The sequence below is a fragment of the Diadema setosum genome, chromosome 1 (assembly GCF_964275005.1).
Source record: "Diadema setosum chromosome 1, eeDiaSeto1, whole genome shotgun sequence".
Taxonomy (NCBI): domain Eukaryota; kingdom Metazoa; phylum Echinodermata; class Echinoidea; order Diadematoida; family Diadematidae; genus Diadema; species Diadema setosum.
In genome coordinates this window covers 35,487,290-35,511,470 of record NC_092685.1, presented here as the reverse complement: position 1 = coordinate 35,511,470, position 24,181 = coordinate 35,487,290, and the positions used below count along the sequence as shown (strand labels likewise).

Here is a 24,181-nt window from a genome sequence, read left to right as displayed (position 1 = left end):
AATACTACGTTTCTAAATGAAAAAAAAAAAATGAATTGGGAAAAACTACAACAATAACATTTATTGCACAATTCAAACAACCGATAAAACTGTGAAAGACCGTGTTAGTCATTGATTAAAAAAAAAAAAAAAAAATCTCGATAATAAAGCACACATATCATAGGCTCCTTTTGAACAATTCTAACTTGGGAGAACATCGTGTCTTTAAGATTCACACATATCATAATCTGCTTTTGAACAAACCTAAGTTGGGGGAACATTGTGTCTCTAAGGGTGCATTCACATAGAAGTATTCGGTATTCGGTATTCGGTATTCGCTATTCGGTATTCGCTATTCGGGCCCTGAATACACCATCACCCGCACCGTCAACTCACCATCCCATGCAGTGAGGATTTCTTCCTCCTACATCCTAGCAAATCTTATTAACAATTTCTATACTGCATAAGAATGTCAGTCTACATGCTTATTTTTGCTAAAGGGCAAATCCAGACCAAAATTGTCATTATTTCATAAACGAGACAGTATACACTGCAAGAAAATCGAACAAGTTCGATTCCCACTTTGCTATACTTTTCGCAGCTATTCGGTACTTTCGAATAGTGCCCTCCTATGTGAACCAGTGTGAGGAAATCCTATCGTTCGATTCAAGCTATTCGCGTGCCCCCGAAAAACGGGCCCGAATACCCGAATAGTATACTTCTATGTGAACGCAGCCTAATGGCAAATTATTCCAGTGAGATACCGCTGTGCACACAAATGATCTCCTGTAAAATTCGGTATTACATCTCGGGATCTCAAGTTTGCACTGCCCAGAGTTGCGTGTAACGCGTTGGGCTACTGCATCATGCATAACAAACTTATTTGCGAGTAAAAAGGGTGCAAGATGGTGCACACATTTAAATGTCATGCATGCCATTGCTTTTGAATACAATGTTTGTAACGTTGGCCAGTTAAGCTGATTGAGCACTTGCGCGGATGGGGTTTCCCATGAACAGCCAGCTATAATGTAAGCGGCTCGCTTATGTAACCTGTTGATGGTTTCGTAGTTTTGTTGTGACCTGTTGGTCCATACATTGCAACAATACAAGGCATGTGGGAGGATATAACCCCAGTATAATAGGCTGAGATAGTGAGTGTTGAACGCTCTCTTGAGCCTTCTAAGAATACCTAATCTTTGCTTTACTTGCAGGGCGACTCTATCAACATGCTTGTTGAACTGCAAATTATCGTCAATCACAATTCCAAGACATTTATACTGAGAAACACATTCAACTGGGGTTGATCTTATCTGTACATATAATCTGCTGACATTTAAAGTTTGAACTTTTTGCCTAGACCCAATTACCATTACTTTAGTTTTATTAATATTCAGAAGCAGTTTATTTTTTGGGGTCCATAAAATGTGGAGTTAAATGTTTCAAATATGAAGTAAACCATCGTACACTTCTATTTGTGCAACCTACAGACTTCAATTTCAGTAACAATATTTCGTGGTTTACTGCATCAAAAGTGTAGAATAATTTCAATGAAAGTATAGTCCTACAGTGTACACAACTTTTATTCCAGAAGAGCTCCCCCCCCCCCCCCCCCCCCCCCCCGGGGTCCGTTCAGCATTATGGAAAAGTAGAATGTTATGTGAAAATCATTGTGCCCGAGCAATAAAGCTCCATTCGATTCACTCTAGCATGGAAGATCAGCAAGGTGTGCTAGTAGTATAGTAAGTTGCCTGATTTGTTGATTTTCAATAATCAATTATAAAAATTAGTGCTCATGGTCGGGTATGCTCTTTTTAAGACTTTCGTGACACATCATGTGAACTTTTTTCAATAAACTTTTAATGTATTTTGCATTTTCATCTTTTCCCATCCAAAACTAATTCAAGAATTGTCTTATCAGTTTATTTCAATGCATACATTTCTCATGTGTCATGTTCATTCTAAAGCAAAAATCGACAGCTCTGCAGGAGCATGAAAACTTTTAAGTGCATCTCTATTAATGCGAAAATTGGAAAACACCCTCCATTAACATTATAATGCAAGTTCGTAATCAATTTAAATTTCATACTTTCATCCTACCATAGTACCAGGTATAAATTTATCCACTATTCATTTACTGTGTACTGCGTACGTGTGACGGGGCGAATTTAATAGCTACCTACGTTGACCGAAAGATCGGTCTGTATCTGGTCGTTGGGGAATGTTCCGCGGAGACTGCGTCTGGCTTCACGGATCCCCTCAGAGTGATAACGTCAAAAATAAAAGACTCCTCCGGAGTCCACACAGACGGATCTTTCTTCTGTCTACCACCTTGTCTACTACATAGCTAAACCTGTCAATGAAGAGAGTATTTAGCAAGAATTCACATGCTCTTTTATTTGCTCCAGTTGCTTTACCCAGCTCAGTAGGCTAGCCATGACTAACGTTACATCATTTGCCCTACATTTATCTCATAGAATACAAAGCAATACTTACGTACACATGTATGCTGCTTCGCACTAACCCACTTTCACACTATGAGAAGGAAGCACTGTCACTACCGTACCACTGTACTGTTCGTCGCGTCGTAGAACGATGAATTTTCATTACCTAGTATTTTCGTCAAGACTCAAGTGTCTAGACCTACTCGACTCTCGTTTGTATTTTTGAACGTACCAGAAGAAGTCCATGGCATAGAAGAAGGTCTGATATTGAAAGTTGATTTGTTGCCTTATGTTATGGTGTTCACTTAGCGAAAGGGCTCGTTAAATAGTGTAGACAAAACACTGTATTAGTGTACTGTACTGATATACGACACCGGCTGGAACGTTTAGGATCCTCCGAACGTTGTTTCGCCTTCAGCGAGATTGCGTAATTTTTGGCGGCTGGCTCGCACCGCCTGGTGGAACCCGACGTCTTCTCTTTGGTCCCATCCACTGTAGTACACGTACAGCTGTACGTCCGTATTGCGTGTGTGTACACACGATCGACGTGCACGTATTCGTGTCGGGTCTTTACTACTCCTGCCTGCTGAGGACACGAGCAGTGACGATAGAACTCTTTTTTTTGCTGCCAAGTCAACTTAAACAATCCTAATTCTTGGCCGTTTTTCGTCGTGCATATCCTCGTGCTATCGTCATCATGAACTGGGTAAGATTTTATCTGTAATTTCGAAATGACGATAGCAATATGATTTTGAGCTGTGAGTGTGACACAGCACTGTAGGTGGTAACCCCGGCCGGCCCGGCCCCCGGGGCGCTGTCGAGCTGTGGAAAGTGGGGTTAGCACCGTGGTAGTTTTACCGGTGCCTTTCACCAGGCTTTGGACTGTGGCTACTGGCTAGGCTAACAGTAAGTAACGTTCGTTAGACAGATAGAAATGGGACCGACCGGGACATGAATACACTAAACTTACAGTAAAATTGAAGTGTAAGTTTAGTTCTACGTCAGTTTAATAAGCTGATCAAGATAGCCCATTCAATTCATCAGTTCATAGAGCTTGTTTCATGAGTGGCCATGGTGGTCAGTTGGACTGTGCATTAGCCCGACCAGACGGTTACACTCAAGTTACAGCCCGTTATTCCGAAGGTTCGTTATTCCGAAGGCTCTTCACGTCTTCATTCCTAAGATTCGTTATTCCAAGGCAAAGGTTCCAGTCAGTCCGCAGCACGTATGCTAATGAGCCGATCCGGCAAGATTTATTCAGCACTCTCGTTGACGATCTTTGCGCTCGAAAGGTGTCTCGTCGTGCGAGATTTTGCGAGACTTTGATAGGGCTATGGTTTTCACAGTGTAGCGACTTGTACATACATTCGCCATGGCTACAAGTCACGGTAAATTGTTCTCCAGACTTTCATCTTTATTTTGATACTAAATTTGCGTATAACATCGGATCTTATCATGACTATATGATCAGTTGAATTTGCGTAAATTTTACCTGCTTTTCACGAAAGATTTTGTCGTCTAAAGTTCTTTTTTGGTTCCTGACCGGATTAAGAAACTGTTGTTTCTGATTTTGGCTTTTTCGTAGAGAGGAAACTTAGATGCTCATAATATATTGGAGTCAAGGAGACGCAAGCATGATTTATACTAGACTAGTTTTTCCGTTTTGAAATGTCTGTAAAATTCACTCCTAAGCCGGAAGTATGCTCCAAACAAAGTGTACAGTGGCATGAAAGAGCTCTCTCATTGGACAGTGTTTGCATTCAGCGCTTGAACTACACGCGTGCCAAGAAACCGCAAGTGGCATGAAACCGTTATGTAGCAGCGTAATGACGTAATGCAAGCGCTGAATGCAAGCGCTGTCCAATGAGAGAGCTTACTCTTGAGATTGCAGGTTTCAAGCTGATCAGCACTGACATCGATGTATATTTCACTGGTTCCTGACCGGATTAAGCAACTAATTGTCAAGATATTTACATGGATACAAAGATTAGGAGATGGACTACCAAATAAAGCATTTTCATTGAGACGCAAGGTGAATTTGACATTTTTTTTGACGTCTTGAACGTGTACTACACAAATTACTTTTTTCATCATTTTTCAAGCTCAAATTATGCTATGATATTTTTCATTTACAATAATTTGAGTAACATGTGACGATAGTTTACATATTTTCCTTGAATTTGATACCAAATTTGTGAACATAAGGTGTATATTTGTTGCCGAAAGCCCAAGGACAAAATCCCCTTACGCAGCTCATTATGTATGCAAGCCTAGAGCGGGCTTGCATACGAGTTGAATAAATATGAGCGAATTATCGGGTGCTGCAGAATGACTGGTTCATTATTCCGAATGTCATTTTCGGATTAACAAATCTTCGGAATAACGAACCTTCGGAATAACGCCACAAATGTTCGGATTAACGAACCCTTTTTCATTTTCGGATTAACGAACCTCTAGCTATATAGGGAATTTGTGTGTTTTGGATTAACGAACCTTCGGAATAACGAACAGCACCTGACCAGACGCCGTGCACTCGCTAGCACGGCGTCTGACGACGACGGTGTGTGATACACATAACTATACACAGCCCTGTCGCTGTACACAAGTGTAAGTCGCGACAGGGCTGTACCGTGTGGACACTATGTAATCTTATAATTTGGGGGCGCCGACTCTATTTTGAATTTACTGCACCATATTTGTTACAAAGACCACATAAGATGAAAACCTGGCAAGAGTTCCTATTGAGACAGCCACCCAAAAGTGAGTGCGTGCGTCCGTGCGTATCGCAATCAAGGTTAGGCTAGGTATAGACAGAAAGATCCGTCTGTCCGGAGGACTCATTTATATTTTGCCATTAACGCTGTCCTCCGTAGACAGACGGAAGGTACCAGTACCCGTTGCTGTGTGGATATTCTTAACCACTGTCTCTATGGAAAATTGGGTGAGGTACCTCACCCTTCTCGATTGCGTCTAATTCACGGCCCTAGGTCGGCAAATTTAAGCTTGTATAGTGAAATCAACTATTCAAGAATACATTACACTCACCAGATTAATGAATAATCCAACATTTCGGTAGAATTTTCAACGTAAAACACACATCAACCAGCCCGTCGCGTCGTCACATTCAAACCACAGAACTCTTAGAGTTCTGTGGCTCAAACTACAGAAACATACAGTATGAATCTATTAGCAAATCACATGCGAGGTAGTTTCTACATGTTTTTTTTACTAAAACACGTACCTCGCATGTGATGGGTTTACAGATTCAAAATGGCGACTTACGGCTAGCGAACGGCGATGTTGCGATATGGATAAAATTTCTGCATTATAACCGAGTAACTCTCTCTCTCTTAGCTGATCCCTCCACTAATTTGGAGATTCCTGGATTCCAGGTATGCAGATCCGGCAAGGTAAGATAATGGTATTAAACATAGTAGAATGGCAAGTATGGATTTTGTGAAGAAAGAAGAGGGATAGAAGAAGCAGGCTATTTTGGATTACAGATGGCAGGCAAGGTTGAAAGGTTGATAAGGTAGCACGAGAAAATTGCAGTGGGTAATCAGTGTCGTACAAGTCCAGACAGTTCGGGTGATCCACAAGACATTCCTTGACTCTGCGTATGAACTCTTGACGGAGATGAGCAAGACTGGGACAAGATCCAACATAGTGTTCCACTGTCTCATCCTTAGATTCACATAGGGGGCAAGTACATATGGAAGACTTTTTAAGTATGTAGAGACGACGTTGTGTCAAGTATGTGGATGACAGAAGTTGGGCTCTAATTATTAAAGCATGACGGATGATAGGAGACGGGGGGTTCTTCGGATATAGGAAATTAGCAGAGGGTGGAACATTGTCTATCCAGAACTTGAGTGACGACTTGGAGCGGATTCCTATGGTAAGATGTCTTACAGCCTGATAGACTCTGTATTTAGTCAGCCTCTTCCAAGTTAAGTACGGGAGTGGTGAAGAGACAATGCTATGTAGATCTGGAAGATTATATTTCAGCGCGGTGTCTTGTAGGACTTGAACCGTGGGTGTACGAGCCTTGAGAGCTGCTAAAAATGTTCTGAACTCATAACGGCTATGGTCAAGGCTGGCGAGTTGGCCTAGAAGCAATAGTCTGTCAAGATCTATCTGGGCAGAGAGAGGCAGGAGGTTAGTGAGCAGATAGACTATCTCGTCAGCAGCTGATTTTGGCACTCCAAGTACTTGCTTGAAGAGATGGGACTGTGCCCCATCCAACTTCTGCAGCATCAACTTTGTGAATTTAGTGGTCGATGAGCCATGCAGCATTCTTGGGATACAAAAAATCCTCCATAACTGGGATACAAGTGTAGGAATTAGCCCTCCCGTATCAGCTCCGGAGCCAGTCAAGGCATAAAAAGTACGGAGACCAGTTCCAATGATGTTGTCTGTAGGGTCATACCGTGAGCCTGATTTAATGACCCCAAGATGAGGATGACTGGATTTCTCCTCAACAATGAATCCATTGACACACCAAGATGGTCTCGTAGGTTGATTAGCATTGTTGATAGCTATCACTACACTTTTGGTGGGATTAATTTTGTAATGCCAATACTCCGCGTAGTTGAAGGTGACCTCTAACATCTGTTGCAGCTGATCTGGAGAGTTAGCGATGAGTGCTACATCATCAGCAAGAACTACCACACCCGAGAAACGGTCGTCTATTGAGCATCCAAGATTCTTCTCACTTAGCTCCTTTATCAAGTCATCAACGAATGTAGTGTAGAGTAATGGAGACAAGACCCCGCATTGTCTTACACCTTGGGTGACAGGGATCGGGTTGCTGACCTTACCCTTCCAGAATACTTTGCTTTCTAAGCCGTTGTACATTAATTGCAACATATCCAGAATGCACGGTTCTAGCTTCAAAGACTTCAGCTTACAAAACAGACCCCTATGCCAGACAGTGTCGAAAGCCTTTTCCGCATCGAGAAGAGCTAGGTATGTTGGTTGTTTACGAATGGTATTCAATTCAATAACAAGCTCGAGTGAAATGGATGTGAGAGAGCAAGAGAATCCTTTCCTAAATCCAAACTGAAGTTCATCTGGGATGTTGCTAATATTGAGCTGACGTTCAATATGAGGCTTAAGAGACAGCTCAAGGAGCTTACTTAGGACAGATGTCAAAGTTAAATATGCCTCTATAGTTCCGTGGATCGTATGGGTCTTTCCCTTTATGTAGAGGGAGTATGAGCCCTTCCTTGAATGTTTTGGGGCAGTGTGCATGACGCAAGGTGGCATTGTACAGGACAAGAATGAGTCGACGAGAAGTCTCACCCAGATGCTTAAGATGCTCGGCACCAGCCGCCTTACCCGTCTTGAGACGCTTGAAAGCTTCATCAATATAACCTATCTACAGACGTAAGATGGATACTGCTGCAAGATTCCAATCCTAGGGCGCTAGAAAGACCTTGAGAAGAACTGCACTCCTTACTTTGCCTGCACTCAGAGTCATCATGAAGAGTATCACTGTCAGTACCAGCGGAGGATAGAGCTGCGAAGTAGAGCTGCCAACCGTGAAGCATGTCATCACCTTCATACGTGTGATCTCCATAAGAGATTTTGTCCACTTCAGCACGAGCAGTGTCTGAACCACGATTCATTTTCACAATGCGAAAGAATAATTTGCTGTTGGAGGATGAAGCAGTCTCGATTTTAGACAGAAGGTCATTTCTCAGTTGTGCTCTAGACTGCCGTAAACTTCTCCTGAAAGCTTTCTTAGCATTGACGTGATCTTCATTAGCTTGATTTTTATTATCAGAGCTGGACAGGAGCCACGTCTTCCTTGCTTTCTTAGCTATATAATATGCCTGGCTAACATGTGCGTTCCATTCTGGCTTCCCTTTCCTAGATCCAGAGGGGAAGGTATGTGGTAGTTCCAGTGAGTGTGATATCATGGAGTCAATCAGTGAAGAAAGCAGATTATCAACCTCTACTGGATGTATATTCTCTATATCGTTGATACTCTGAAAAAGGTCACTTGACACCTTTTCCATAGGAATAGTATAAGATTCCTTGATTGTGGCCTAGTCGAGACATTGCCATTTCACTTTGAGTCTTTTAATACCAACACAGGACTGGGCAGATGAAGCATGGCCATTATAATCCATGACCTCATAAATCCTAGTTACTGTGACTAATAGGTGGTCAGAAGTATTTGTGGGATCATCTTTCTCTATCACAATGTTGTTATATAGATGTTTGTCTCCTAAGGGAGTAAGGAAAGAGTCTATGCATGACTTGTGTCTTCCATCATCAGAGTGAAAAGTGTAATCCATTGTGCAGAAGTGAATTGAAACATTGTGCAATCGAAATACTGTGAGTATTTCGATTGCACAATGTGAGAAATTAACCCCAAATATTGCTGCATAATGTGTCATGTCATGTCAAACTTGTTTGAATGTAAAAAAGCTGTCTGAAATTTGGTTTATCGTAACGTTTGATCTGTGCGCGATGCTCCACACAGGAGCCGGGATGATTGACTTCGGTCTGTATACGGAGGGGATCCGTGAAGCCAGACGCAGTCTCCGCGGAACATTCCCCGACGGACAGATACAGACCGATCTTTCGGTCAAGGCTAGGTAGAGTTGTATAGATCTGCACTGATTTAGTACTAGTAGTGTGATTGGGGTGGCTGTCTCAAAAGAAGTCTTTCCAAAAACTTTATCTATTAAACTACCGTTTTCAGCTATTGATATGTTTCACAACTTACCAAAAATGACACCTATTTTAATCCTGTACGCCACGGCCACAGAAATCGTAGAAATCGCAGAAATGATTTGAAATGTTGGCGCAGCACTGGGCAAAGGGGGCGCTGTCGACCACGCGGGCATACAAACAAACTCTAGCAGCGCAATTTGTATCGTTCAAAGCTGGGAAAGATTTATTTTGAATCACCCAGCGATGATCACAGCATTCCGGGTTAAGACTGGACTTTTTGCTCAGTGTATATTGCGTGAGGACTCACTATGGACTGAAATACCATACTCATAGTCCACAACTCCAAGCATCTCATTTCATGTGAGTGATTTGTAAAATTTGTGATAAGAATGTAGAAATTTTCAACAGTTTTGTTGTTGTGTGGACGTGTTCGAGGGGTTTAGTAGGTATGTGTATGGGGTTTAGTAGATAGGTGTATTACACACCGTCAGACGTCTGGTCGGGCTAATAGGGACAAATTCGAATTCACCCCGTGGACGTGGCCATCGAGGAAATGACGTTATTTTAAAGAACTGCGCATGCTCAAGGTTCTCCAGCACGTCCAACGCCAGAATCGCTAATGCGTGTTCGAGGGATTTCACGTCCACCCGAGATTCATGACGTGATGACGTCATCGCATTGCGCAACCAATCGCCAGTCCGCCAGAGGAGACGGGAGGCATGACGTCATAGCAGTACCCTGTACGTCACATACAGCGTGCACTGAAATCGAAATGTGTGATAACACCACGGACGTGCCGAGTGGACTACGGCCATTTCGAGCCGCTTTTGTACGAGACTAGCGGCCACGTCCACGCAATCTACGTGAAAGTCCCTAATATCTATTCAAACCCCATACCCATATCTACTACATCTACTAAACGAATTACTCACGTGAATTGAGATGCTTGGACTATGAGCATGGTATTTCAGTCCATAGTGAGCCCTTACGCATCATACACTGAGCATTCCGGAATGCTGTGATCATCGCTGGGCGATTCAAAATAAATCTTTCTAGTGGGGCAGATATGTGAAAAAGATGCTCACACCCGGCGGAAAGTATGAAATATTGTGTATAGGGGTATTTGGGGGCGCTGATTTCAAAAATTGCCGGATCCAAGAGATCTGACCACTGGGTCGGCCGCCATTTTGAATTCCAATATGGCCGCCATCACACAACATTTAAAGATCTATATTTTCAGTTCTGAATAACATAGGCCATTGGAATTTGATACATAAAAATATGGTGACATGATGACTTCAATAACAGACTTTTTTGATATGTCTGACAAGCTTCACGGCAGCCAATTTGAATTTTTCTACATAGCTGCCATGTTGGAGTGTTGAAAATCTCTATCTCGGGTTTGTAAATTAGGCTACTTGATTGAGCGCGTGTTTATATCTGATTGAGTGCGCGCTGCTGTATTTACATCATGACGTCAGTGAAAAGTGCCTTATGCTTGATTTTTGTGCACTTTTTGGCATGTCCGTGAATGTTAGTCATGATGTTTGTCTTGGCAGCCATATTGGAATTCAAAATAGCGGTCATTCGATTGTCAGACACATCTCATTATTCCATTTTATAACTTATCATGTTAAAATACCCGTTTGCAGCTAATTTCAGCATCACTCGTCACTTAGAACTTGATATAGGGATCTTGAATATTTCGTCGAGGCGGCCATATTGGAATTCAAAATGGTGGCCATTCGATGTTTGTCAGACACTTCAAATTAATATGTCATCAAATTCAACTTATCTAAACGCTCTCGTATACCAAATTTTGGTGCCACAGGTCATTTAGAACTGAAGATAACACTATTTTTCCCCTGCAATATGGCTTCCGTAAGAACATGTCATGTGAACAACAATTACTTGGTTTCACAAACGATCTACACAGGAACTTGGATGAAGGGCATCAAACAGATGTTATAATCACGGATTTCTCAAAAGCCTTCGACAAGGTTGGACATGAGCGGCTTTTATGTAAACTGGATTACTACGGTATCAGGGGGGAAAATCTGAAATGGATTCAAAGTTTTCTCAATGGGAGAAGTCAAAGGGTCGTTTTGGATGGTATTAAATCTTCTCCAATAGCGGTAGGATCTGGAGTGCCTCAAGGGTCGGTTCATGGGCCTTGCCTCTTTCTGCTTTACATCAATGACTTGCCTGATGGTCTCGCGTCAAAGGTTCGCCTTTTTGCCGATGATGCAATTTCATACATGACCATCGACAATCAACATCATACACAAAATCTTCAAGAGGACTTAAACAAACTTGGTGACCGGGCGAAAAAATGGATGATGGATTTGAACACAGATAAGTGTAAGGCTTTGACAATATCCAGGAAAAGAAGAAAGGTGCAACACGTGTATCACCTAAATAACGCCCCTCTTGAATCTGTTGAATCCGTGAAGTACTTGGGTGTAACCATCACTTCTGATTTGAAGTGGACCCAACACATCAACAATACTATCAATAAAGCCAATAACGTCCTTGCATTTCTAAGACGCAATCTTCGCATAAAATCTTTTGATGTTAAAGCCACAGCTTACAAAACGTTGGTTCGACCAATTGTTGAGTTGGGACCCATCTTCCAAGAACGTAATCCACCAAGTGGAAATGTTCCAGAGAAGAGCTGCGCGCTTCACTTTAAATCGCTATCATAACACCTCAAGTGTCACCAAAATGCTACAAGAACTTGTTTGGACCACTCTGGAACAGCGCAGAGAAAATGACAGGCTAATTATGATGTACAAAATACACAATAATCTTACTCCTCTTTCAGCACAGGACTATATTATCAAACAGGCTACTCAGTTGACGAGAACCTCGCAACCACACTCCTATCAGGTACCATATTCGAGAACTGAATCGCATCGCCATTCGTTCTTTCCAAGAACTGTAAGGAACTGGAATTCCCTGTCGTCAGAAATTGTTTCAGCGCCATCTGTGGGATCATTTCGAAACCGTCTAACGGTTGATCACAGTGGCTAGTTATTTTCGTCAAATTTTCTATGTGCTTGTAAATATCTGTAAATAAATTGTATTATAATGTAAATAGCACCAGTCTGCAAGAATCTTCAATCTATTGAAGGAGGCAGACTTAATCAGAAGAAGAAGAAGAAGATAGGGATCTTTAAATTAGTTTTGTGATAGCAGCCATATTGGAATTCAAAATGGTGGCCGATCCCGTGGTCAGATCTCTTTGATCCGGCAATTTTTTAAATCAGCGCTCCAAAATACCCCTATACTATGTGCAAAATTTCATAATTTCCGCCGGATGTGAGCATCTCGACCAATTTTTGTTACATATCTGCCCACTATTTCCAGCTTTGAATGATGCAAATTGCGCTGCTAGAGTTTGTACGCCCGCGCGGTCAACAGCGCCCCCTGGCCCTTTGCCCAGTGCTGCGCCAACATTTCAAATCATTTCTGCGATTTCTACGATTTCTGCGGTGTACAGGATTAAATAAGGTGTCATTTTTGGTAAGTTGTGAAATATGTATGTCAATAAAGGAACAAAATTAAATCAATTCATCTGGACTTACTGTTTTAATTCCGAGAACGGTTTCACGTCCGATCCTGGACTCTTCATCAGCTCGTCTGATTTGTTCCTTTTTTGATCGTTACCTGGATGAATCACAACTTACACCAATTGATTATGTATGTCAATATCAATAACTGAAAACGGTAGCTAAATAGATACAAGTTTTCATCTTATGTAGTCTTTATCAATAGTAACAAATATGGTGCAGTAAATTCAAAATAGAATCGGTGCCGGAATTATAAGATTACATAGTGTCCACACGGTACAACCCTGTCGCGACTTACACTTGTGTACAGCGACAGGGCTGTGTAATGTTATAGGTAGACTGTGCATATGCTGTGGTGTGCACTGATTGATAGTTTTAATACTTTTATATCATTTTATTATCAATCAGTTGAGTTGAGTTGTGCTGGGAGTGAGATGTAGCCCCATTCATGATTCATTCATTGAGTTTGTTTTATGAGTGTAAATTTACCTCTCTGTAGTGTACTCTGGTAGCTCTGGAGCTAAAGAACAGGAAGTTAGCTTTCAAGTTGACGTAGACCAAAAGTTTTGTAACTTTGAATGATTGGAACCCCTTTCTGGAGAGGAGAACCGTGAAAGTAAAAGTAAAAAAAAAAAAAGAAAGGTCATAAAAATCCTCGAGATAGATGGATTCTTCTGTGTAGAGTTGACCTACACAAAAAAAATCTGTCTGTCAGGAGGAGTTACAAGTCTATACAACATCTTTTTTTTCTTTCTTTCTTTCTTTCTTTCTTTCTTTTTTGTTGACATTTACGGTTCTCCTCTAGAGACAGATGGAACTCTCTGATCTGAATTCATGAAGGTGGTACAAATTTAAACCATGGTTTATGAAGATTTCTTCTATGTAAATATGATTGGCAGATTGCGTATGCCAACAGACGTCCAGTAGCAAATGCTCATTGCCGTTAAACATATGCCTACAGTGTATTTCATACTTATTTTAGACCAAGGTCTGAATTTGTAACATGGTCTAGGTTTACACCAGGTTTAGATTGTTCTAAACCACCTTCGTGAATTCAGTCCTCTGTGTCTCTGTGATATCAGAGATGCTGCTGTGAGGGGATGCTTACCTACTGTCCCTATGGACATATAAGGGTAAGTTTCCCAATCCTCCTTGATTACATATAATTCAAAGTCCTAGATCTGCAAATTTAAACTTAGATAGTAAAATTAACATCTCATAAATACATTATGTTCATCTGTCAGCTGTTTGAGATAACAAAGATTTTGGTAAGATTTTCACGAAAAAAGACACAGCTACTACCAGCTCATTGCTCATTGCATGCTGATATTTCTAAGTAATAATAAAAAAAACATGGTGACAACTGATCAGTGGCAAATGCATCCATTAGCCAATCACATAGCCATTGGTTTATGTGTGAGAGCATTCCCCCTACAGTATCATGTATCAGAGCCTCCAGTGTCTGTATCCCTGTAGGCAAGAGATTCTGTGAAGCCAGACTTAGACCCCGTTTACAGTGCGAGGCTCGGCCACGACCGAGCCGCGGCCGAGCCCTCCTTCATTTCAGTGTATACGCACAAAAGGCCAAATGCAAGGTTAAAATTGGCCGCACATTTGGCCACGCTCTGGAGGTGGTCTCGGTCGAGCCCGGCTTCTTCTTGGTGTAAACGCAAACTAGGCCAAATGCGCGGCCAATTTTAGTCTGGCTTCCAGACCCTCTGCCCGTACTATTTCGCTATTCACGATATTAACCCCCTCAACATCGAAAACTAGTATAGTTTAAGGTGGTTTTGTCCTGCAAAGGATTTTTCCTTCGGCAAAGGCCTTTGCCCGAACGGCGACTTCGTTGCCACGGAATCCAGTTGGCAAAGGGTCTGAAAACCAGGCTATACTAAATTGCGTTTGTTTACAAGCAGAGCGCCACTACGACAAAATATTGAAAGGTTTGAATTAAAAGCGCAGCCGAGCCCGGCAGTGTACTAGTAAATGGACAAAATTGCGGGGCTCAGCTGCGGCTCGGCCGCGGCTCGGCCCAGCCCTGTACTGTAAACAGGGTCATAGTCTCTGTAAAACATTTCCCCGACAATAAATACAGACTGATCTTTCAGTCTAGAGTTGACGTAGAAAAAAGAAAAAAAATCTGTCTGATCACAGGAGTTTATAACATTTTTTGACTTTGACAGTTCTCAGACAAGACAGATGAAAGCCTCTCACAGACACCGCTTTGGGGAGATGCTTAGCCACTGTCCCTACAGATGTGGAGGAGATAAACCTCACCCTCCTCTATCACATCTAATTTACAGCCCTAGATAAGGTCAAGAGTTGACATAGACCCCGTTTACAGTGCGAGGCTCGGCCGCGGCTCGGCCGCGGCCGTGCCCAGCCCCACTTCAATGTAAACGTGCAAAAGGCCAAATGCGAGGCCAAAATTGGCCTCGCATTTGGCCTCGCTCTGGAGGTGGTCTCGGCCTTTTCTTGGTGTAAACGCAAACTGGGCCAAATGCGCGGCCAATTGCGCGGCAAATTTTAGTCTGGCTACCAAACCCTCTGCCTGTATCTTTCGCTATTCAGGATATTAACCTCCTCAACGTTGAAAACTAGTATAGTTTAAGGTGGTTTTGTCCTGCAAAGGATTCTTTCCTTCGGCAAAGGCCTTTGCCCAAACGGCGACTTCGTCGCCACGGAATTCATTTGGCAAAGCGTCTGAAAACCAGACAATACCAAATTGCGTTTGTTTACAAGCAGAGCGCCACTACGACAAAATATTGAAAGGTTTGAATTAAAAGCGCGGCCGAGCCCAGCAGTGTAAACGGACAAAATTGCGAGGCTCGGCCGAGCCCAGCCCCGCACTGTAAACGGGGTCATAGACCAAAAAATCAGACTGTCTTTATCATCGGGGATGTGTTCTGTGGAGATTTTGTCTGGCTTCATGGAAGCCCTCTCCTATTCATCAGGTGGCTTAGTGAAATTACCGTTAAATGGTAGATAAAAGCACCAAATTTGGAATGATGATCCCTCAAGACCTACTCATTGATATCAGAGTAGAAGATGTCTGGATTTATTTTTTTAAATAATTTCATGGCATAAATGCTGAATTTCATTTTTCAGAAAATTTTGTGTGCAGGGAACTTTCACAAATTTTGTGAGGCACCAAGATTCGCGAAAGCAAAATGTGTGTGATAATGGCACAATGCATTGAATGCTAGTGGCAACTGGCAGAAGTTTCATGCCGTGAAAAAGGCTGTCGGCTCCAATTTGCGAAAGTAACACTGTGTGTTGTATATGAGGGAGTATAGTAGCACAAAAGAAGTTGAGATTTGTTTTAATTTTTTTCATTTTTCATAGAACTGGAAAACACGAACCCAATATTGAATTCCGTGATCAGCAAAACATTGGAAACATGGAGGTGGTTGAATTAATTCAATGTACAGAGACTGTTTTTTGACAGGGCTAACATTTCTGTACTGAGCAAAATTAAGACCTTCACCATTTGATTTGATTAAATTGTCCACTGTGAAATCTCCGTCAAGTTTTTAAGGAGTGAATGTTTCTAAATGTTGGTGGGTGTTGAAGTTTACTGTTTGGAACTTGTCAAATTCCACATTCACTACACAGTCTTGCTCTATAGTGCCACTTTTTAGTGCCCTCACTCTCCTTTACTTGCTTGAACCTTGAAGAAGTAATTCTTGTAGCAACTTTAAAGTGCTGTATGCTAGACAAGGATTGATGCTGTGAAGTCATTGACTGCCAGTGGGTGTAAGTGTGTGAATGATAGATGCCCAAATTTCTTTGTATAATAAAAGACAGTAAGCATACAACTAAAAAATGGGCTTCTGAGGTTACAGCTTTCTGGACTCTACTGGATTTGTTTAGCCATAACTGCTAGAAGAGCAGTTTTCTCCTTTAACATACATATGAATCTACAATACGATGTTGTATACATCCCAATAAAAGAAATTGCTGAAATGTTTTCCTGTATTTTTCATGACAGCCATTGTTTTGCCGCACCTGTAGACACCTTTCCAAGAGTCCTCTATGGGAGACAAGATTATTTCTAGGAAATGCAGCAAGGAATAGACATGCTGCTGATGAGATGGTCCCCAGAATGGTAGACAGGAGATGCATGTCCTTCTGGTATTTTGCCAAAAAGAAAATTCAACATGCATGGGCAACACAGGTGAAGAGGTAAGTGATGGTAGACTTCATCATAAAATTAGTTCAAGAATGTAGATAATTAGAAGCATTGAAAGGAGTCATGTAGGCACTCTTAATTTTAACTCTAATGCACAGGAATGCAAAAAGTGAGCAAAAAAACCCAAACAAAACATAATGTACATTACATTACTAGTAACTGACTTCATAATGTACAGCAGTGTGCACTCAATCAGTTATGAGCCCACACTCATCACTTATTTACTGTAAACATTTTCTAAGTTCATGTTAAGTGTGTTTGGAACATTTTTTTTTTTTAACATTGTGGCTTTTTAGCAAGTTTGGCATGTAGCTGACTTGTATTTACCCATAAAGGTAAATGAAAATAGTTCATAGACCCATTTTTACAAAACAAATAATTCACAGGTAAGTTCGAGTGTGTTGCATCTCCACTAACATACCACTAACATATACTGTAGCATTGCGTATTCCACAGTGCAGATGGAACTCAGAAATCACAATTTTCATTATGAGGTGAATAAAATGTTGCTTCAAACAATCTAAGTACAATTGATTGTTCTAATGTAAACAGGGTTTGGCCATTCCAATTGAACAAACTAAATCTTGCTCCTTGGCAGCATTACGCTGAAATTAAGTCAATATAAGTTCAGTCGTTCTGTATTGTAATGACAGGTGTAACAATTTGCAATTATCTGTAGAATCTTGGATATAAAGGGCAATTCTGGACTGGTCAGTTGTAAAAGTTAGGCTGAAAAGAAAGCATGACAGTGAAAATTTGATCAAAATTGAATAAGAGAAGTTGTGAAATTGTGAATTTTCACTAATTTTTGCATAACAGGTTCAATTTCAGTTTTTATGAATGTGCAAGTAAATGAGCTGCTGATGTCATTACCTGTAAAAGCACTATAACGGTGTAAATCATATTCCTGGCTAAATATCCTCGAAATAATGATCAGAGTGGAGCAAAAAGTTTTTCATTTAAACAAAGATCTGGAAATTCTGAAGATGATGTGCACAAATTACATATGGCAAGTTGGAGGCAATGACATCATCAACTCTCTGTATTGCTGCATATTACCAATCTATCTAAGTTTGCACTGGTGTTGGCTGTTAAGATATTTTTTTAATGTTTTCTTTGACTTTTAGTGAAACTGGTATCATGGTGCAGAAGTATGGTGTAGAGATTGGAACAGCCCACTCGCTGGTTCGGATGGGAGCCAGAGTCCAGTTCAGTGATAGCCAGTGGTATACCAGAGGTGACATAGTGCAAGGTTCTCTGCCAGTGGCGCAGGTGGAAGGGCAGTTTGTACTTGCCATAGATGCCAAGGAGACCCTTGTGGACCAGTTTGCCATGGTGGATATAGGTGAGCAAACCCACATCTCTTGTGGACTTTTACATGGGATGGACATAGTCAATTACCATCTCACTATTTTCTATTTATCTGATATGAAAAAGATTTGATATGTAGTCCTATTGTTTTATTCACAGGAAAGGATGTAGGCCCTACATGTTGTGGCATACATCTATCACAAAACAAGGACCATTAAAACTCCTTTTTCCAATAACCATTTTATGACATTTTTAATTTCTTTAATATATTTCCTTCTTTGCATCAAATATACCAGTCTGTGAGAGTTAAAGCAATTTTTTTGCCAACATGTACAGGGGAGTCCTATTACAGCAAGGTCAGATACGAGAATTCACTGTAAACAGGTAAATTGTCAGGTCCCAACTAATCTTTAATTGTCAGGTCCCAACTAACCTTTATAGATCTCTTAGAGACATATCATACACTACTCATGGAACAAGAAATGTTCATGAATGGAAGATTAGGGGAGCTAATTCATGTTGAAGATACAGTGCAGGGTAACTTAAAATGACAAGTGAATCAGGCTTGGACAGAGCTGTCCTGTACTTGTTTTCTATTTCAAAGGAAAGGAAAGAGCTCATTGTGACCTCTTCTCACGAGGGAACATGACTTGTTCTCATTGGTGCTTTGACAGTTAAATTAACCAGACTGAAGTTCCTGAGCCTGGAGGGGTGTCCACTCATTGATGACCACTGTTTAGCCAGTCTTGTCAACCTCAGAGACTCCTTGACCCATTTGAATATCAACAAGTGTCCTGAGATCACAGAAAATGGTGTTGCAGTTCTTCACAAATTGAGGTAAAGGCAACATTTAACTCTTCACTGTTAGTGAGAATACAATGCTTTCATCCCCCTAAACTGGGTCAAATGGCTTGCAGTGGCCTAACCTCTTACCTTTGACCACAGTCATGCATGACAGTAAAATTGTGTTATCATTCAGTCTTATATATACAGGGTAGTCACTTCAGTGATTTGACACTGTTCTCCCAAGTGGCCCTGTTCACATCAGAAACAAAGAAATAAATAGTTTATCATCATCATTCATCTCTTAACCCATTGAGGACGAGTCCCGAGTATACTCGGGCAGGTGTCTATGGGAAATGCATGTTGTAGCAAAATCTGTCCGTCCTCAACGGGTTAACACCTACAAAAGTTGATCAGGTGATTTTACTATACATTTGAGTTCATGTAAGAATCATTAACCATGTACTGTTTGCTCCAGTTCAGCTCTTTTAACTATCTTAATCCTGATGAATCAATCAAATTAGTTTTAATTGGCATAAAGGGCTCCTAAAGTAACACAGCTCTCTGCAAAGAATTTAACTTTGTATGTTTTAGGCATAGTCAGTTCTTTTTTCTTCATTCAAAATAATAATGATTAAAAAAATATATATATATGTATATATATATATATATATCCTTGTGTAATGAATTTGTAATGAAAAAACAAAAGCATTGAACTTTTTTTTTTTTCTAATTTCTAAGACTGTATTTACTATGCTCAGTATGTGTAATTTCCCCATTTTTATACCAAAGTGCTGCTGTTTTCATTAATTTTTTCTTTTATGCCTCCGCCAACAAAGTAGCCGGAGGCATTACACGTGTGTTTTCGGTTGGTCGTCCGTCCGTCCCGTTTTGTTTTTGTCGATATCTCAAGAACCGTGTGGTGGTTCTACATCAAACTTGGTATGAGGGTATATCCTGGGGGGATAATACTTTGCTTGGATTTTAGGGTCACGGGGTCAAAGGTCAAGGGTCAAAGGTCAAGTGAAAATGTTAAAATTTAACTTTTTTCTCCATATCTCACAAATATTTCAAGATATATCTTCATGGAACTTAATATATATGCATGTACTGACTGCCAGTGATCATTTAGGGTATTTATAGGTCATGGGTCAAAGGTCAGGGGGTCAAAGGTCGAGGTCAACTCATCAAATTGTCATTATTTCCCACTCATCTATGCACTGCCTGTAGAATTTTTCCTTGAAACTTAGTGTATGCATGTATTACCCAATACAGATTCTCTTGGAAGTTTCTTGTCAAAAGGTCAAAGGCCAAAAGGTCAAAAGTCAAGAGAAAGTGCTAAATTTCACTTCTTTAAACTTATAAAAGGGTCAAATGTTGGGTACAAATCCCTAAATACCTGCACTCTTATTAGGCAGTATAGCCATTCATCCAATAAACCTAGTTCAAGGAAAGTGAACATTCAATGCATTTGTGACAAACCTGTCATATTTAATATTTTGCCAGTTATGTGAAACTGTCATCACACATTGTCAAGACATTGTGCTACAGTGAAACCCCGTTAGAACGAGGTCCGTGGGACCGGCGATATTACCTCGTTATAAGCGGTACCTCGTTATAACCGTACGCATCAAAAACAAAGAAAAACAGAAGCACGACATCGGAATATACCCATCAATGAAAAAAACTTAAGAACATCCTTTGCGTTGTTATTACACAATTATGGATCATTATCATTGAGATAATAAAGGGAAATTATTTGTGAATTAGATGAAAAGGTAGGGGATGAAATGAGATAATTCTTTATTGTAATTCTTGTTTTTTAATTTTTCCTAACACCAGCGCAAATAGAGTAAAATACAGGCGTTGTTTACCATAACTTGCGAGGTATTTTTACGCTGTTGGTGCCCAGCGGGAATGCGATGATTTCATGAATCATTTCGGCTGTAATCTTGTACAATATATGATCGTTGCCCTCGAAGGGATTAAAAATGCGTTCTTTATTTTTCTTCCGAAAATCTCTTCGCGTTTTGTACATCCGTTCTTGAAAAATATGCGACAGGATTGAATGTGGAAGGTTACGTTGTGATCCTTTTTACGCAAATCTGTACCTCATAGACCATTCTGAAAGAAAGAAAAATCTTCAGTGTGAAATGCAGTGTTAAAATTGTGATAATGAACAAACCCAGATCTATTCAAACTAATAAATACGTTTGTTTCTTTTTCTGATTTAGGTTAACATGCGTTATTCAACTATCTTTTACGCTACTGTCACCTGGCGAGATCGCGATAATTTCAGAGTAACATACATGCGTTGAGAGGTATTTTGCGCTGTTTGAGGCCAGCGGGAATTCGATAATTTCATGAATCATTTCGGCTGTAATTTTATACAATTTATGATCGTTGCGTCCGACGGGATTAAAAATGCGTCCTTTATTTTCATTCGAAAATCTCTTTGCGTTTTGTACATCCTTGAACTGTTAAATGCGTTTGTTTCTTTTTCCGAACACCAATTAAGTAGGTTAACTTGCGTTATTCAACTATTTTTATGCTACTGTCATCCGGCGAGATCGCGATGATTTCATTAATTATTTCGGCTTTAATCTTACACACTCATATTTAAATTATCATTTGTTAAATGATAATGAACAAATCCAGATCTATTCAAATTAATAAATGCGCTTGTTTCTTTTTCTGAACATCGATTAAGTAGGTTAACATGCGTTATTCAACTATTTTTACGCTACTGTCACCCGACGAGATCGCGATGATTTCATTAATTGTTTCGGCTGTAATCATCCACACTCATATTTGCTAAGCAGCAAAAGAACTGGAAGTCGAAACTAAAAATGGAAAGGATATAATAATGAGTTGCACACGCATTCCAATTGTCCATTTTTGACCACAAGTGTCGCTACATGAAAAATTTTTGAATGCGTTATCTTTTTTTTTTTCCCCGTTGCGGTGTGGTCTGCCCTAATATCACGCATGCCTATCTCGTGGAAAAGAAAATCAAATGATTATGTTTAATGATTTAGTAGGAACATCGGAAGGCATTCATGTGTCTTTTCGCGTGATTTAGAAGAAAAACATGAGAGTTCTCTGCAAAATGGAAAAAGACGTGGATAGCGTGAATTCGGTTTTCAGTGTTTCGTTTGTCGCGTGTTTGAAAGCTGCAATTTAGTCAAGAAATGGAACCTCGTTATATCCGATCAAATTGCTTATGTTTTTCTTTATCATGATGCACCGAAATTGTCCTTGTTATAACCGGAATCTCGTTATAACCGAACTCGTTATAACCGATTCGTTCTGCCATAGGTTTACACGCAAAGGAAAACGGGACCGGCGCGATCACCTTGTTATAAGCGGTTCCTCGTTATAACCGAACTCGTTATAACGGGGTTTCAGTGTATAGGCCTATTCGGAGAACCATGCATTATGGCAGAGGCATACCAGTCGCCATAGCGACATTTCTAGTTTTTAAGGAGATTGTTGGTGCTTTTATTCATTAACAAGTTTTCCAGTGTGAACCGCCAAATTTCACATGTTGGCAGAAATTTTAACAGATATTGGAGCCATGGGAAATTTAATTCTGTTACACTTTTGTGAATTAGAGGGGATTGTCTTTGTTTTCATCTTTTGATGTTGACATATTCTTCAAAATATCTTTTTAAGAGAACTTTTTTTCTGTTGTTCTATTTGCTCTAGGAATCTGGAGAGGTTGAACATGAATGATATGCCCAAAGTGAATCATGCTCCCCTGGTTGCTGTAATGCTAGAAGATGTGTTGCCACAATTACGCATCAGCTTGGTATCCAGGCATGTGGAGAGGTTCAAGGAGGACGAGGAAAAGAGCAAGGAGATCATCCGAAAGCACAGAATACAGGCTGGGTTAGTGGATGAAGAAGCTGCAGAAAAGGGAGTTGGGGTCCCTACTAAAGGAGGAAATGATTACCCTGGTCAGGCCACATATGCAAAAAAGACCTCGTCTTGCCAAACTAATCACATATCATCAAAGAGCTCATCTAGCAGGAGGTGATATTTTGAGTAGTTCTCACAGATTGCCAAAGTGCACACCTGTGGAATAAGCGGCAGTGTCAAGTTTAATCCAGGTTATGTCATAATGACTAGTATAATGCTTTATAAGGTTACCATGCAGGTGAACAGCTTATACATGGATATGTCTTGTATCAAGACAGACATTTTGTTTTTCTTGTTGTGAGTGTTTAGTATACTTGTATTCAGCTCCTGTGTTGAACAGGAGGAAGTAATTTGGGCAGCAATTTGCATCAGCAAAGAGAAATATGTCTTCCAAATGTTCACTGGCAAAGCTTCATCTGTGACAATACAGACATATCAACAAATTTTACTTTAATCCATCACAGAGTAATAGTTTATCATTTTACGGATGCAAGTTAATAGGCAGTTTAAAAGTATTATGCCATGATAAGAGCACTAGTCCATCAAGTCTTGTGATTGATTGTGGATTTGATTCTTGAAAACATTTCCATGTCATTGTTCAGCTTCTCTTTAGTAATTTTTGAAGCATATTGTCTGGGGTTTTTTAACATCAAACAGACCAAGCTTTCCAACACTACTTCTCATAAGAATTCATTGCATGTGCCTGCTTAGAATTTGTAATCTTAATGTGCAGATCACCTTTAAGAACATTAAGTTTTATAAAAGTTTACATGTGAAGCCTGTTATAATAAACACAGATGAAACACCAAAATGTGTAATCTTGCTGTGCAGATCAACCTTTCACAAAATGAAAGTTCATAAAAGTTTATAGGTGAACCCTATTATATTGAACTCAGATAAAACACTAAAATTTGTAATCTTACTGTGCAGATCAACCTTTCAAAAAATTGAATTTCATAAAAGTTTACAGGTGAACCCTATTATAATGAACACAGATAAAACACTAAATTTGTAATCTTGCTGTGCAGATCAACCTTTAAGAAAATGCAATTTTATGAAGTTTACAGGTCAACCCTTTTAAAATGAGCAGAGATAAAACAAGATTTCATCATTGCATGAAGATTTTCCTGGTACAAATTTTTCAAACAAGTCAGTGGCACGATTCAGTTGATACAGCCAGCTTTGTTCAGCATCATTAATGTACAGTCAACCTTGCGTAGTGGACCTTGCATAAGTGGAATAATATCCTATTTTTGAAGGTCTGTTCAAGTCCTCTGCTCTTTATATTACTTTGT

The 24,181-nt window shown here is 40.3% G+C and overlaps 1 protein-coding gene across 1 annotated transcript; it reads left to right on the top strand.

Moving 5' to 3' along the window:
• The first annotated feature begins 16,721 nt into the window (after nt 1-16,721).
• LOC140235732 (distal membrane-arm assembly complex protein 2-like) lies at nt 16,722-23,807 on the top strand. Its single transcript, XM_072315749.1, has 4 exons — nt 16,722-16,864; nt 17,999-18,216; nt 18,857-19,019; nt 22,674-23,807. Exons 1-4 carry the CDS (start codon nt 16,773-16,775, stop codon nt 23,002-23,004), a joined length of 804 nt encoding a protein of 267 aa, XP_072171850.1. The 5' UTR covers nt 16,722-16,772; the 3' UTR covers nt 23,005-23,807.
• The last annotated feature ends 374 nt before the right edge of the window (nt 23,808-24,181 follow it).